At 36.3% G+C, this 17,446-nt stretch overlaps 1 protein-coding gene across 9 annotated transcripts in view; it reads right to left on the reverse strand.

Annotated features, from left to right (window-relative positions):
- Window positions 1–17,446, reverse strand: part of axo (axotactin) — a 396,767-nt gene that overhangs the window by 69,949 nt on the left and 309,372 nt on the right. For all 9 annotated transcript variants that reach the window (XM_075304128.1, XM_075304125.1, XM_075304124.1 and 6 more), the window contains 2 exons: window positions 13,498–13,831; window positions 1,498–1,745 (listed from right to left, as the gene is read on the reverse strand). In XM_075304128.1, the coding sequence (XP_075160243.1) occupies window positions 1,498–1,745; window positions 13,498–13,831 (582 nt within the window). The remainder of the gene's footprint in view (window positions 1–1,497; window positions 1,746–13,497; window positions 13,832–17,446) is intronic.

A 17,446-nucleotide genomic window follows, 5' to 3' on the forward strand; every position in this document is an offset into this window, starting at 1 on the left:
TTCTGACCTAAATGTGAACGTTTCTCACATATCAACTCAACTCTAAAAATTGTAAAAAGCGGACATTGAAGAAATATACATATTCTCAAATTAGGATATTTTAGTTTTTACTACAGGATCTCAACATTTTTGAGAAGAATATTGTCTATAATACCACATTCGTTTGGTAGATTTTGCAAAGTGGTACTTCTTTGTGACAAAGTTTTCTATAGAAAAAAAATTTTGAAAAAATGTCTATAGAAATTTTTGACATTTTCAATAGAAATAAAATTTTGACAAAATTTTCTATAGAAATAAAATTTTGACAAAATATTCCCTGAAATAAAATTTTCAGCAGTAATAAAATTTTTCAAAATAAGATTTTTTTTAGAAAAACTAAAAAAAAATCTCCAAATCGGACTAGATTTTAATATACGTAAACTTTTACAATAGTCTTTAAATTTGATATTATGTAATTTTAGCACCTTTTGGCTTCGAAAAGTAAATTCTTAATACATTTTTAGTACTTTTTCGTCAACATAATTTATCATCCCTGTGCCACATGCCACACAGCACGCGTAACAATGGAGAGGCGAGTTCGGTGAACATTTTATTTTACGTTCAGGATCGGTAAATTGACCGCCCATATCGTGAGATTTAAGCCTTTAGACTATTTTTTGTGAGGCTATGTTAAAGTTCATGTCTATACAAATAAGCTCGTTTCAAACATTGGACAACGACCATAAAGCATTTATTCGTAAGATACAGGAAGAAATGTTTCAAAGAGTATATCAAAATTGGACTAAGGGGATGGACCATTTGAGGCGTATCGCGGTCAACATTTGCATAAAATTATCTTCAAACATTTAATTATATGGCCCGTACTATCGATTCGAATAAATATTTCATGGATTTTTCTGAATTTTGTGTGTTTTTCTTGAAAATGTTCCTATAGCTTTTAAAAATCACCATTTCGGTTAAATAATATTGTAGGGTTGTTATCAACTTAAAAAAAGGGAAAATATTGTTTTCCCTACATCGACCATACTGATGTGTTAATTATCATATTTCCTTTGGCACATGTACATATATATACGCATGCTTTTCTATATATATTTTTAAATAATCATTTTGCCTACATACAAATATGCAATTAAACTAAAAATTACAGAGAAAAATAAATGCAAATTCCAGCATGCTTTAAGTGATATAAACAAACATACATAAACAACATATAGAGTAATAAGCATAAATATTATAGTACAAATAAATGCAAATTGCAAAGAGAATTAATATAAATGCCAAGAGGATTTGCTACATGCTCTGAAGGATATGTAAGTTAGATGTGTTGAGCCAATTATTTACAAGATATTTCCATCATGTAGGATTGCAATTGCATTCTTTGTTAGATTAGCAGTATGGCACAAGAGGCAGTATTTATTCACTATTAAGGGAAGTCTCACTTAGGGTGCATATGGGAGCCATTGCTAATGAATCACTATACCAGTCAAAGCTTACCGTTGATTGATCTAAAGTTGAAGTAGATATTGATGTCTTTAGACCATTCTCTTGTGCAATGTCTTTTGAATGAGCGGGAGTTTCTTCTGTCTGTTGAGTAGTGGGAGTCCCCGGAGATGCGAGGGCACTACTAGTTGTGGGTTTTTCATTATTTACCTCTCCATTCTTTGTTGGTATAAGCTTTTCACCTTCCCCTGGTGTCAATGGTAGTGCAGTGGCATTCCCTGGGGATGTTGAATTTGGGAGATCTGAAAGTAAAAGACATGAGTCAAATTGCTTAAAATTTCACATTCTGAATTATGTTTTATTTATTTAATATATTTAATGTTAACATGTACAACAAGACATAACATACAATTTTCCGGTTCTACCAATAGGAGTAATTGGTTTCTACTAAAAACTCCGTAGATAAGCTAACGCTAACTTATTTTCATTGCAAAAAAAAAAAAAAACAAGTATATACGGCCGTAAGTTCGGCCAGGCCGAAGCTTATGTACCCTCCATCATGGATTGCGTAGAAACTTCTTCTAAACACTGCCATCCACAATCGAATTACTTAAGTTGCGGTAACGCTTGCCGATGGCAAGGTATCTTAAAACCTCCTAACAACATCTTCTAAATTGTATGTAAGTCCATACGTGGTATATATTAAATCAAAAAAGATCGATCCAATACGTATATAATTCAGTTTGACAAAGTAGACATAAAATTTTGACAAAATTTTCTACAGAAATAAAATTTTAACAACACGCACAGAAAAAACATGTTTGGACATGGTTGCCGCATCCATTTAATGCTTATTTAGAGTATGTAATTGTCGCGAAAACCATGTATTTTGTCTTTGTAAAAATAATTTTCGAGCGGAGAAAAATATATGTTGGCAATAAGCATTTAAATGGTTCTCAAATGCCGCAAACATGTTCTATTATTTAAATGATAGAATTTGAGACCATTATATGGTCAGGAAAATCATGTATCTGACCATTCTATTTTTTTTCTTTTTTGTAGAGAAAAAAATATTTTTATAGTTTACGTATAGACATGTCCTAAACCATTACATGGCCATAAAGACCATGTACATTGTTTTCGTGACCATTTAATTTTTTAATTTTTTTGCAGCGACAAGAATTTTATAAAAACATTGAGCAGGTACACACGATTTTCATTTTGCGCGTCAGTCGTGTGTTGATTGTTTCTTGGAATGGACGGAGAATACGGAATTATTGTGTTTTGTGTTAATTTATTTATTCAGAAATGGCACGTGGTTTTATGTGAATACAAACAAGGAAAGTGTAATTGAAAAAAATATACCTGGTTTTTGTTCTTCATTTTGATATATGGTATAATTTATTTTTATTTGCAGTTACATGATGTCTGCGTTTGTACATTTGATGGTCACGAAGTAAATATGGAATGATTACTTATTGTTGAAATTGAACCAAACTAGAGTGTGTAAAAATATGTGAAGTTTGCTTGCACGACATTATAAATACAAATAAACAATGAATTAGTTTATAAATAAATAAAAACAAATAAATAAAGTTGATTTTGTGTTTTCTTTTCTCAAGTGGCGTCCTTTTTTCGACGACGAAAAAAGTTTTTGCATAAAAATCAAAACATTTTAGGTTGTGACCATGTTCTTTTAACTAGAAGAAAAACATTTTTGACGAATAACATAACATTTTAGATCGTGACCATTGTCTTTTAATGGAAACAAAATTCTTTTTATCAATATAATAACATTTTAGATGAGGACAATTGTATTTTTCTTAGAACCATGTTCACTGAGCCAACATGGTTGCAGGTTAAAATGTTACATGGTCGCCGCAAAAATAGCTGCTATCATATTATTTTGCTCTTCGAATATGATTGTGGCAATCATGTTTCTTCTCTGCGTGAAAATTTTCTATAGAAATAAAATTTTCACAAAATTTTCTATAGAAATAAAATTTTTGACAAAATATTCTATAGAAAGAACATTTTGACAAAAATTTCTACAAAAATAAAATTTTAACAAAATTTTCTATAGAAATAAACTTTTGACAAAATTTTCTATAGAAATCAAATCTTGGTAGATTATTTGTGGCTCGAGTGGCAACCATGATTATGAACCGAATAAAATTTGAACAAAATTTTCTATAGAAATAAAATTTTGGTAGATTATTTTTGGCTCTAGTGGCAACCATGATTATGAACCGATATGGACCAATTTTTGAGTGATTGGACCAATTTTGGTATGGTTGTTAGCAACCATATACTAACACGACGTTCCATGCATGTCTGGGGATCGGTTTATATGGGGGCTATATATAATTATGAACCGATGTGGACCAATTTTTACATGGTTGTTAGAGACCATATACCAACACCATGTACCAAATTTCAGCCGGATCGGATGAAATTAGCTTCTGTTTTAGGCTCCGCAAGCCAAAATTGGGGATCGGTTTATATGGGGGCTATATATAATTATGGACCGATGTGGACCAATTTTTGCATGGTTGTTAGAGACCATATACCAACACCACGTACCAAATTTCAGCCGGATCGGATGAAATTTTCTTCTCTTTGAGGCTCCGCAAACCAAATCTGGGGATCGGTTTATATGGGGGCTATATATAATTATGGACCGATGTGGACCAATTTTTACATGGTTGTTAGAGACCATATACCAACACCATGTACCAAATTTCAGCCGGATCGGATGAAATTAGCTTCTGTTTTAGGCTCCGCAAGCCAAATCTGGGGATCGGTTTATATGGGGGCTATATATAATTATGGACCGATGTGGACCAATTTTTGCATGGTTGTTAGAGACCATATACCAACATCATGTACCAAATTTCAGCCGGATCGGATGAAATTTTCTTTTCTTTGAGGCTCCGCAAACCAAATCTGGGGATCGGTTTATATGGGGGCTATATATAATTATGGACCGATGTGGACCAATTTTTACATGGTTGTTAGAGACCATATACCAACACCATGTACCAAATCTGGGGATCGGTTTATATGGGGGCTATATATAATTATGGACCGATGTGGACCAATTTTTGCATGGTTGTTAGAGACCATATACCAACACCACGTACCAAATTTCAGCCGGATCGGATCAAATGTGCTTCTGTTAGAGGCTCCACAAGCCAAATATATGGGGGCTATACGTAAAAGTGGACCGATATGGCCCATTTTCAATACCATCCGACCTACATCGATAACAACTACTTGTGCCAAGTTTCAAGTCGATAGCTTGTTTCGTTCGGAAGTTAGCGTGATTTCAACAGACGGACGGACGGCCGGACGGACGGACATGCTTAGATCGACTCAGAATTTCACCGCGACCCAGAATATATATACTTTATGGGGTCTTAGACCAATATTTCGATGTGTTACAAACGGAATGACAAAGTTAATATACCCCCATCCTATGATGGAGGGTATAAAAAAAAAACAAGTATATACGGCCGTAAGTTCGGCCAAGCCGAATCTTATGTACCCTCCACCATGGATTGCTTAGAAACTTCTACGAAAGACTGTAATCCACAATCGAATTACTTGGATTGTGGTATCTTAACATAAAACTTCTTAACATCGTTTTCTAAATTGTGAGTTGTTCCATACGTGGTATATATTAGACAAAAAAGTTATATATATAGGTAAGTCTACAGATAATTACAAATCGACGTGGACTTTTGCCCGGTACGTAGAGAGCCAGAATTGAAATATGGAGATCGCTTATATCGGTGCTATATAGAATTATGAACTTGATATGGACCAAGTTTTGTGTGATTGAGGATCGATTTATCTGAGGGCTATATATAACTATAGACCGATATGGACATAGTTAGGCATGGTTGTTAACGGCCATATACTAGCACAATGTACCAAATTTCAACTGACTCGGATGAAATTTGCTCCTCCAAGAGGCTCCAAAACCAAATCTCGGGATCGGTTTGTATGGCGGTATATATGATTATGGACTGATATGGACCACGTTTGGTATGGTTTTTAAATATCATATACTACCACCACATACCAAATTTCAACCAGATCGGATGAATTTTGCTTCTCCAAAAGGCACCAGAGGTAAAATATGGGGATCGGTTTATATGGGGGCTATATATAATTATGGACTGATATGAACCAATTCATGCATGGTTGTTGGATACCATAGACTAACATCACGTACCAAATTTCAACCGAATCGGATGAATTTTGGTCTTCCAAGAGACTCCGGATGTCAAATCTGGTGATCGGTTTATATGGGGGCTATATATAATTATGGACCGATGTGGACCAATTTTTGCATGGTTGTTAGAGACCATATACTAGCACCATGTACCAAATTTCAGCCGGATCGGATGAAATTTGCTTCTCTTAGAGGCTCCGCAAGCCAAATCGGGGGATCGCTTTATATGGGGGCTATATGTAATTATAGACCGATGTGGACCAATTTTTGCATGGTTGTTAGAGACCATATACTAACACCATGTACCAAATTTTCAGCCGGATGGGATGAACTACTAAAAAAGGCCGATTAAATACGTATATAATTATGGGCCGATGTGGACCAATTTTTGCATGGTCATTAGAGAACATATAGCAACACCATGTACCAAATTTCAGCCGGATGGGATGAACTTTGGTTCTCTTAGAGCAATCGCAAGCCAAATCGGGGGATCGGTTTATGTGGGGGCTATAGGTAATTATGGACCGATATGGACCAATTTTTGGATGGTTGTTAGAGACCATATACTAACACCATGTACCAAATTTCATCCGGATCGGACGAAATTTGCTTCTCTTAGAGCGATCGCAAGCCAAATTTGGGGGTCCGCTTATATGGGGGCTATACGCAAAAGTGGACCGATATGGACCAATTTTTGCATGGTTGTTAGAGACCATATACTAACACCATCTACCAAATTTCAGCCGGATCGGATGAAATTTGCTTCTCTTAGAGCAATCGCAAGCCAAATTTGGGGATCCGTTTATATGGGGGCTATACGTAAAAGTTGACCGATATGGCCCATTTGCAATACCATCTGACCTACATCAATAACAACTACTTGTGCCAAGTTTCAAGTCTATAGCTTGTTTCGTTCGGAATTTAGCGTGATTTCAACAGACGGACGGACGGGCGGACATTCTCAGATCGAATCAGAATTTCACCACGACCAAGAATATATATATTTTATGGGGTCTTCGAGCAATATTTCGATGTGTTACAAACGGAATGACAAAGTTAATATACCCCCATCCTATGGTGGAGGGTATAAAAATGGGAGTTCAGTCAACATACGTAGTAGGAATCAAAACTTAGTTCTGAATAACCAAGAAATAAAATTGGGTGATCGATCAAAAGGCGTTTTTGTCCCGATATGAACTCTATTCTATATATATGGTATATATTTTTCAAATCAGTCATGTACGCAGATGAGGGACCAATACTTCGACCCATGTCCTTACCATATAATTTCACAATAGTAAAAAATTTCTCAGGAAACAAAGTAAATTGTAAAGTAGCTCTTAAAAAAGATTTTTTTTATTTTGAAGACCCTGTACTTCTTTAAGCCCCTTTTTATACCCTTCACCACTACTGTGGTACAGGGTATAATAAGTTTGTGCATTTGTATGTAACGCCAAGAATGAAAAGTCTGGGACCCTTCGTTTAGTATACCGATCGTCTTAGAATTAAATTCTGAGTCGATTTAGCGATGTCCGTCTGTCTGTCTGTCTGTCTGTATGTCCGTCCGTCCGTCTGTCTGTCTGTCCGTCCGTCTGTCTGTCTGTCTGCTCATGTATTTTTGTACGCAAAGTACAGGTCGCAGTTTAAGTCCGATCGTCCTCAAATTTGGCACAGGGTCGTTTTGGGGAACAAAGACGATCGCTATTGATTTTGGAAAAAAATCGGTTCAGATTTAGATATAGCTGTCATATATATTTATCCCCGATCTGGTCATAATTGGTGTGTTTATCAACCGATGTTCTTCAAATTCCGTACATCCGAATATTTTATGAGTCTCGAAAAAACTTTCAAAATATCAGCCAAATCGGTTCAGATTTAGATATAACTCCCATATATATCTTTCGTCCGATTTAGACTCATATGGCAACAGAGGCCAAAGTTTACTACCGATTTTCGTGAAAATTTGCACAGAGAGTAGAATTGACATTCTACCAATGCTTGCTAAATTTGATTGAAATCGGTTCAGATTTAGATATAGCTCACATATATAGCTTTCGTCGATTTGTACTTATATGGCCTCAAAAGCTAGAGTTTTGCCCTGACTTGCTTCAAATTTTGCACGAGAGGTACGTTTAACGGTGTCGTTATGTGTGCCAAATTTGGTTGAAATCGGTTCAGATTTAGATATAGCTCCCATATATATCTTTCGTCCGATTTGGACTTATATGGCCTCAAAAGCCAGAGTTTTGCCCTGACTTGCTTCAAATTTTGCACGAGAGGTACGTTTAACGGTGTCGTTATGTGTGCCAAATTTGGTTGAAATCGGTTCAGATTTAGATATAGCTCCCATATATATCTTTCGCCCGATTTACACTCATATACTCCATTTACGTGAAATTTTGCAGAGATTGCATAATTATTATTCTAACTATGCATGTCAAATTTAGTCAAAATCGGTTCAAATTATATATAGTTCCCATATATACGTACACCAGAGTTGGGGAAATATGGTAGACTGTTTCATATTTTAGACCCATTTTCAATGAGATTTTCCTCCAATTGACTGGATAGTTTCCACAGAGAATATATTTAATATGATATTTAAGTGTGTCAAGTTTGATCTAATTTGGTTCAGATTTAGATAAAGCCTCCATATATTCGTTTTTCCGGTTTATAAAAATAAGGCCAAAATTCCCACACTTGACACAAAATGATGATTTCCCCATATCTTAGTCATATCCTAAACACTGTAATGCCAGAATTTCCACAGAACGGTTGAGTTTTAAATAAGGCTCCAAGTCGCCCAACTTGACCAAATAATATATCACAACCCACACTTGACCATATATCTTGGCGTGATCTAACCAATATACCTGTAAAGTCGCCACTGCTAAGTATCAAAAATTGTAAATATTACTAAAATTGCCCTATATCTCGAATACATATGTTTCACCTGATAAATCATAAAAGTTCTTTTGTATGATTGCATTAAAATTTCTCTCGCTTCATATCTCCCATATTTTTTTACTATGTTAACATTGTGTTTCATCCCAGGGCGTTAACCGATTTAAATTGTAATTCTAGAGTTTTTGTAAAAGTACAAAAAAATTGTCTCCATTAAAAGTATTTGTATCTGGAAATGCAAACCTTTATATAGCTCCCAGCAAATTTGAAGTAGTTGAGAGTCTACATAGTAGTGAAGGGTATAATATAGTCGGCTCCGGCCGACTTTATACTTTACTTACTTGTTTAAACATGTAGAAGTAAAGAATTTCATATAAACCATTGTAGCTACTTTGTTTTCTTATGTAGAATTTAAAATCAAATATTTTTATACCCACCACCATAGAATGGTGACGGGGGTATAATAGGTTTGTCATTCCGTTTGTAACACATCGAAATATCGATTTCCGACTGTATAAAGTATATATATTCTTGATCAGGGAGAAATTCTAAGACGATATAACGATGTCCGTCTGTCTGTCTGGATGTCTGTCTGTCTGTTGTAATCACGCTATAGTCTTCAGTAATGAAGCAATCGTGCTGAAATTTTGCACAAACTCGTCTTTTGTCTGCAGGCAGGTCAAGTTCGAAAATGGGCTATATCGGTCCAGGTTTTTATATCGTCCCCATATAAACCGACCTCCCGATTTGGGGTCTTGGGCTTATAGAAATCGTAGTTTTTATCCAATTTGCCTGAAATTTGAAATCTAGAGGTATTTTATGACCATAAAGAGGTGTGCCGAAAGTGGTGAGTATCGGTCCATATGTTGGTATAGCCCCCATATAGACCGATTTCCCGGTTTTACTTCTCGGGCTTCTAGAATCCGAAGTTTTTATCCTATTTGCCTGAAATTGGAAATCTAGAGGTATTTTCGGGTCATAAAGAGGTGTGCCGAAAACGGTGAGTATCGGTCCATATTTTAGTATAGCCCCCATAAGAACGATCTCCCGATTTAACTCCTTGGGTTTCTAGAAACCGTAGTTTTTATCCGATTTGCTTGAAATTGTAAATATTCTGGTATTTTAGGCTAAAAAAACGTGTATCGGATTAAGTTTTTATCGGTCCATTTTGTAATGCCTCCATATAGACCGACTTCACTTCCTGAGGGTATAGAAGGCGCACTGATCATGAAAATTGCTTGAAACTCAATGTAAAATTTCCAGATTTTACTTCTCGGGTGAAAATCTACAGATTTAAGATTTCAAATCAAGACGTGATTCTATAATTTTCTTGCGCACACCTCTAAAACTCAAACAAAAATGGTTCTTATAAATTCAGAATCTGATATAGTCCTCATAGGTGAAATCTTTAAATTTGTCTTCGGGAAGTGTCCTCAAGTCCTCAAGCCCTCCTGAAATTTCAAAGGAACCCCTAATATTTGGTTCATGGTGGTGGGTATTTAAGATTCGGCCCGGTCGAACTTATTGCTGTATATACTTGTTTTTGTAACAGATAGACATTGAATATTGTTTGTTAGTTAGTTGTCATAATTTTATTCATTCGAATCCTGTTGTAAAAAAACAATAAAGAAAAGATTGGCTACAATCAAATATTTAACGGCCTACGAATCACTCTACACTCGGGAAAACGTAGACCTTGGGCACCCATACCATAACTCAAAACCTGATTTATTATACTGACCAGATTTCGAAAATTCCCCAAATTTGTGGAAATTTCCCACCAAATCCCCAACTCCCCAGCTCAAAAATTTTGTCCCCATCCACGAAAAAATATCCCCGATGCTGGCAACAGTGCTCGGGCGAAGGACGCTATATCTAAATATGAACCGATTTTAACTAAATTTGTCACAATTGTCGACAATATCAATTGCAATCCTTGTACAAAATTGTAAGCAAATCAGGGTAGAACTCTGGATTCTTGAGACTCATAAAATATTCGGATGTACGGAATTTGAAAAAGATCGGTTGATAAATACGCCTCTTATGACCAGATCGTTGGTAAATATATATGGCAACTATATCTATATCGATTGCCTTGGTCCCGAAAACAGACCCTATGCCAAATTTGAGGACGATCGGACTTAAACTGCGACCTGTACTTTGCAAACAAAAATACATGAACAGACAGACGGACGGACTGACAGACAGACGGACATAGCTAAACTGACTCAGAATTCAATTCTAACACGATCGGTATACTAAACGATGGGTCTCTGACTTTTCCTTCTTGGCGTTACATAGAAATGCACAAACTTATTATGCCCTGTACCACAGTAGTGGTGAAGTGTATAAAAAATGGGGTTTTTATGCTAAGCAAAATTCGCAATCGTATTTTAACCCTCTCATGCCCAATGTTGCATATAGGCAATATTGTGCGTTATTTTGATTAGTTCGACATGCGCTTTTTAGCATTATGTGACGAACCAGGAGACCAAGGACTTTGATTTTTTTAATTTCAAGACTAACATATATAGGGCATACAAATTTTTAGAACCGTGCATTTTAATTCGGGCCTGAGAGGCCCGAATGAACACGCTCTTTGACAGGTGGTAGGAAACCCACTAGAGCTTGTAAAAAACAAAACAAGTATATACGGCCAGGCCGAATCTTATGTACCCTCCACCATGGATTGAGTAGAAACTTCTACTAACGACGGTCATCAACAATTAAATTACTTGGGTTGCGGCCGATGGTAAGGCATCTTAAAACTTCTTAACATCAGTTCTTGACCGCCATATATAGGGAAGAAATAATTACGAAATAAGAGCCAGAATTGAAATATGGGGATCGCTTTATTTGGGGCTATATACAGTCTACCAAAAATGGCAGATTTTTTACTGTTTGGTAGATTGGTAGAATTCTTGATGTTTTGGAGGATTTTGCAAATTATTCCTCTCCAACTATGAATTGCTTCATAAATTTTCTATAGAAATTATATTTTGACAAAATTTCCTAAAGACATAAAATGTTGACAAAATTTTCTATAGAAATAAAATTTTAACAAAAATGTCTGTAGAAATATAAAATTTTGACAATATTTTCTATGGCAATAAAATTTTGGTAGATCGATTTTGGCCTGGTTGTTATCGGCCATACACTAGCGAAATTTACCAAATTTCAATCAGATCGGATGAATTTTGTTCCTTCAGGAGGCTCCGGAGGTCAAATCTGTGTATCGGTTTATATAGGGGCAATATATAGTTATGGACCGATATGGACCAATTCTGGCATGGTTGTTAGAGACCATATACTAACACCACGTACATAATTTCAACCGAATCGGATGAACTTTGCTTCTCCTAGAGACTCCGCAAGACAAATCCGGTGATCGGTTTATATGGGGGCTAGCATATATATAATTATGGACCGATATAGACCAATTCTGGCATGGTTGTTAGAGACCATATACTAACACCACGTACCAAATTTCAACCGAATCGGATGAACTTTGCTTCTCTTAGAGACTCCGAAAGACAAATCTGGGGATCGGTTTATATGGGGGCTATATATAATTATGAACCGATGTGGACCAATTTTTGCACGATTGGTAGAGGCCACCTACCAACACCATGTACCAAATTTCAGCCGGATCGGATGAAATTTGCTTCTCTTTGAGACTCCGCAAGCCAAATCTGGGGATTGGTTTATATGGGGGCTATATATAATTATGGACCGCTGTGGACCAATTTTGGCATGGTTGTTAGAGACCATATGCTAACACCACGTACTAAATTTCAACCGAATCGGATGAACTTTGCTTCTCTTAGAGACTCCGAAAGACAAATCTGGGGATCGGTTTATATGGGGGTTATATATAATTATGGACCGATGTGGACCAATTTTAGCATGGTTGGTAGAGACCATATACCAATATCATGTACCAAATTTCAGCCGGATCGGATGAAATATGCTTCTCTTAGAGGCTCCACAAGCCAAATCTGGGGGTCCGTTTATATGGGGGCTATACGTAAAGGTGGACCGATATGGCCCATTTGCAATACCGTCCGACCTACATCAATAACAACTACTTGTGCCAAGTTTCAAGTCGATTGCTTGTTTCGTTCGGAAGTTAACATGATTTCAACAGACGGATGGGCGGACATGCTTAGATCAACTCAGAATTTCACCACGACCCAGAATATATATACTTTATGGGGTCTGAGAGCAATATTTCGATGTGTTACAAACGGAATGACAAGGTTATGGTGGAGGGTATAATTAACAGTCACTCGAATATATCTGTCAGATGTCAGACGAGCAGTTTAGAAATGATACCAACTTGAAGTTACTACAATTTATCAATATCATTATACACCCAGACCGAATTTTGTAAGTTCAAACTTCTACTCGAGGTTGTCATCTACAATCGATTTATTTGCTACTTGACATGGGAAGTAGTAAAGCTTTAGTCCACGATTTCGTTTTCGTTGAAGTGTTTTTGAAATTTTGGTTTCGCAGACTCCAACTACCATAAATTTTCACACTCCGACTCCTGACTTCTGGTTCATGGGAAAATGTTTAAGGAGAGATCGTACTACATTATTCCGGAACTTGTACTTTGGAATGAGTCCAAGTCATTCTAAAGTGTAACCTTATTCCGTTAATAACAAACCCATGTTAATGTATTTTGACCAGAACTGCGGTAGGTTCCTACACACCACGGACTAATATTGTACCTGTCCTGGGGTTGGTCCATTTCCCGTAGGGTTATCATATGTAGATTGTTTCGAATTTTTTTTTTATGATCACAAATATACTTATACATACATCTCTCTATATAATCGGAAATCGATATATGGTTTTGTATGTAGTTGGAATAAAAAATTAAAATGATTATGGAATATATTTACCTTCTGATTGGATAGAGGATGATGGTGTCAGATTATTATCTAGATCTTTGGTAATTTCGTTAGGTGTCTCTGTTGTATGGCTAGTTGATGATGACGATTGCTTCATCTCTTCAGTATTTTCATTCGATTTCGTTATGTTGTTTGTTTCAATTGTTGCCTTCTTGTTGTCGTCTTGGTGTCCTTGTTTATCCGACGTTGAATCTTCCTCATCTTCCTCGTTAAGGGGAGTATCGACATGCGTCGATGGAAGATCTCCATTTCGTTTGATGCTTCCATTTTTCAATATACCTACAAGAGGTGCTCCATTACCGGATTTCTTTTCTTCTAGAGGTAACTGTACCATTAACAGGCCAAACCAATAAAAGAGAAATGAAGTAAAAACAATGAAAATCAATTAGCAATACAATGATGATGTTACTGAGGCCGATGCTCATGTGAATATGTAAACCCATTTGTTTTCCCGGTTAAACATATGCATTATTTCCCAAGATATTATTTTGGTGGGTTTACATATCCATGCTATAGGTGGCTAGGTATGGCATCAGAGTGCGATATGTGCACACAAAGAAAATTTCATTAAAATTGACCTTACGAAATTTTTTATTGATATATAAGGAAACTTTTTCATTAGGCCAATGAACATATTTGGTAGTTGGTAGTACGAAACGTTTCGTTGATTTCCGAAAAACTCGTTATTGGCGGAAATGTGTACGGTAAACTTTCGATTTATTAGCGGAAATGTGTACGCCAAACTTTCGATTCGCATATACTCCAAAAGATGCAAAATGAGTAAAACCAATTCAAAGGCATAGAGATTAATAAGTCTAATAGTTATACACACAAAAAATGTTTCAATTCAATCACGAAATTAATTGATCCAATTAATTTTTTAATTGAAAGTGTTCAATCACAGAAATGATAGTATTAGTTAAAAAATTTAATTGAAAATCAATTACAAAATTAATTGATATTATTAATTTTTGTGTTTGTTTTTGTTTCAATTAGCAAATTTGTTGAATCAATTAAATTTTTAATTGAATATTTTTTATTTCTGTGTAATTGCCTTTATTAGGCGAAGAGTTAACCATATCGGTGAATAGGTGATTCGGAACCTGGACCAGCTGGGAAACAGGGACTGCACACAAGCCGAATAATAGGTAGGCTGATAAGTCCCTGGTCTAACAAAGAAAAACACATTTTTTTTTTGTCAAAATTCGTTTTTATTATTCAACATAGTTCCCTTCAAGAACGATACAACGATTATAATGACCTTCCAATTTTTTGATACCATTTTGGTAGTACTCCTTCGGTTTTGCCTCAAAATAGGCCTCAGTATCGGTGATCACCTCTTCATTGTAGCAAATTTTTTTTCCCTGCGAGCATCCTTTTGAGGTCTGAGAACAAGAAAAAGTCGCTGGGGGCCAGATCTGGAGAATACGGTGGATGGGGAAGCAATTCGAAGCCCAATTCATGAATTTTTGCCATCGTTCTCAATGACTTGTGGCACGGTACGTTGTCTTGGTGGAACAACACTTTTTTCTTCTTCATATGGGGCCGTTTTGCCGCGATTTCGCTCCAATAACGCCATATAATAGTCATTGTTGATGGTTTTTCCCTTCCCGTCGTTTGTGAAGCAACTTTTGTTATTGTGAACAAAAAGAATTTCGTGTTTTGATAAAATACTGTTTTCTGAAGGGAAGAAATACGGTGGAAGCAAAAACTTGGCTTGATAATGAGTTTCCGGACTCTGCCCCAGGGAAATCAACAATACTTGATTGGTATGCAAAATTCAAGCCTGGTGAAATGAGCACGGAGGACGGTGAACACAGTGGACGCCCGAAAGAGGTGGTTACCGACGAAAACATCGAAAAAATCCACAAAATGATTTTGAATGACCGTAAAATGAAGTTGATGGCAGAGGCCTTAAAGATATCAAAGGAACATGTTGGTCATATCATTCATCAATATTTGGATATGCGGACGCTCTGTGCAAAATGGGTGCCGCGCGAGCTCACATTTGACCAAAAACAACAACATGTTGATGATTCTGAGCGGTGTTTGCAGCTGTTAACTCGTAATACACACGAGTTTTTCCGTCGATATGTGACAATAAATGAAACATAGCTCCATCACTACACTCCTGAGTCCAATCGACAGTCGGCTGAGTGGACAGCGACCGGTGAACCGTCTCCGAAGCGTGGAAAGACTCAAAAGTCCGCTGGCAAAGTAATGGCCTCTGTCTTTTGGGATGCGCGTGGAATAATTTTTATCGATTATCTTGAGAAGGGAAAAACCATCAACAGTGACTATTATATGGCGTTATTGGAGCGTTTGAAGGTCGAAATCGCGGCAAAACGGCCCCTTATGAAGAATAAACAAGTATATACGGCCGTAAGTTCGGCCAGGCCGAATCTTATGTACCCTCCACCATGGATTGCGTAGGAACTTCTACTAAAGGCTGTCATCCACAAACGAATTACTTGGGTTGCGATAACACTTGCCGATGGCAAGGTATCGTAAAACTTTTTACCACTGTCTGCTAAATTGTAAGTTAGCCCATACGGGGTATATATTAAACAAAAAAAGGCCGATTAAATACGTATATAATTCAGTTTGACAAAATTTTCTATAGAAATAAAATTTTGACAAAATTTTCTATAGAAATAAAAACTTGACAAAATTTTCTATAGAAATAAAATGTTGACAAAATTTTCTATGGAAGTAAAATGTTGACAAAATTTTCTATAGCAATAAAATTTTAAAAATATTTTCTATAGAAATAAAATGTTGACAAAATTTTCTATAGAAATAAAATGTTGACAAAATTGTCTATAGAAATAAAATGTTGACAAAATTTTCTACAGAAATAAATTTTTTACAAAATTTTCTATAGAAATAAAATTTTGACAAAATTTTCTATGGAAATAAAATGTTGACAAACATTGCTATAGAAATAAACTTTTTACAAAACTTTCTATAGAAATGAAATTTTGACAAAACTTTCTATAGTAATAAAATTTGACAATTTTTACATGGCTGTTAGAGGCCATATACTAACGAAATGTACCAAATTTCAACCGCATCGGATGACTTTTGCTCCTCCAAGAGGCTCCGGAGGTCAAATCTGGGGATCGGTTTATATGGTAGCTATATATAATTATGGACCGATATGGACCAATTTTTGCATGGTTGTTAGAGACCATATACTAACACCACGTACTAAATTTCAATTCGATCGGATGAATTTTGCTCATCCAAGAGGCTCCAGAGTTCAAATCTGGGGATCGGTTTATATGGGAGCTATATATAATTATGGACCGATATGGACCAATTTTTGCATGCTTGTTAGAGACCGTATACTAACATCAGGTACCCAATTTCAAACGGATCGGATGAATTTTGCCCCTCCAAGAGGCTCCGGAGGTCAAATCTGGGGATCGGTTTATATGGGAGCTATATATAATTATGTACCAATATGGACCAGTTTTTGCATGGATGTTAGACACCATATACTAACACCACGTACCAAATTTCAATCGGGTAGGATGAAGTTTGCTCCTCCAAGAGGCTCCGGAGGTCAAATCTGGGGATCGGTTTATATGGGAGCTATATATATTTATGGACCGATATGGACCAATTTTTGCATGGTTGTTAGAGACCGTATACTTAGACCACGTACCAAATTTGAACCGGATCGGATGAATTTTGCTGCTCCGGAAGGCTCCGCAAGCCAAATTTGGGGATCGGTTTATATGGGGGCTATACGTAAACGTGGGCCGATATGGCCCATTTTCAATACCATCCGACCTACATCAATAACAACTACTTGTGCCAAGTTTCAAGTCGATAGCTAGTTTCGTTCGGAAGTTAGCGTGATTTCCACAGACGGACGGACAGCCGGACAGACGGACAGACGGACGGACGGACGGACATGCTTAGATCGACTCAG

The sequence above is a fragment of the Haematobia irritans genome, chromosome 4, assembly GCF_050003625.1.
Source record: "Haematobia irritans isolate KBUSLIRL chromosome 4, ASM5000362v1, whole genome shotgun sequence".
Classification (NCBI taxonomy): Eukaryota; Metazoa; Arthropoda; class Insecta; order Diptera; family Muscidae; genus Haematobia; species Haematobia irritans.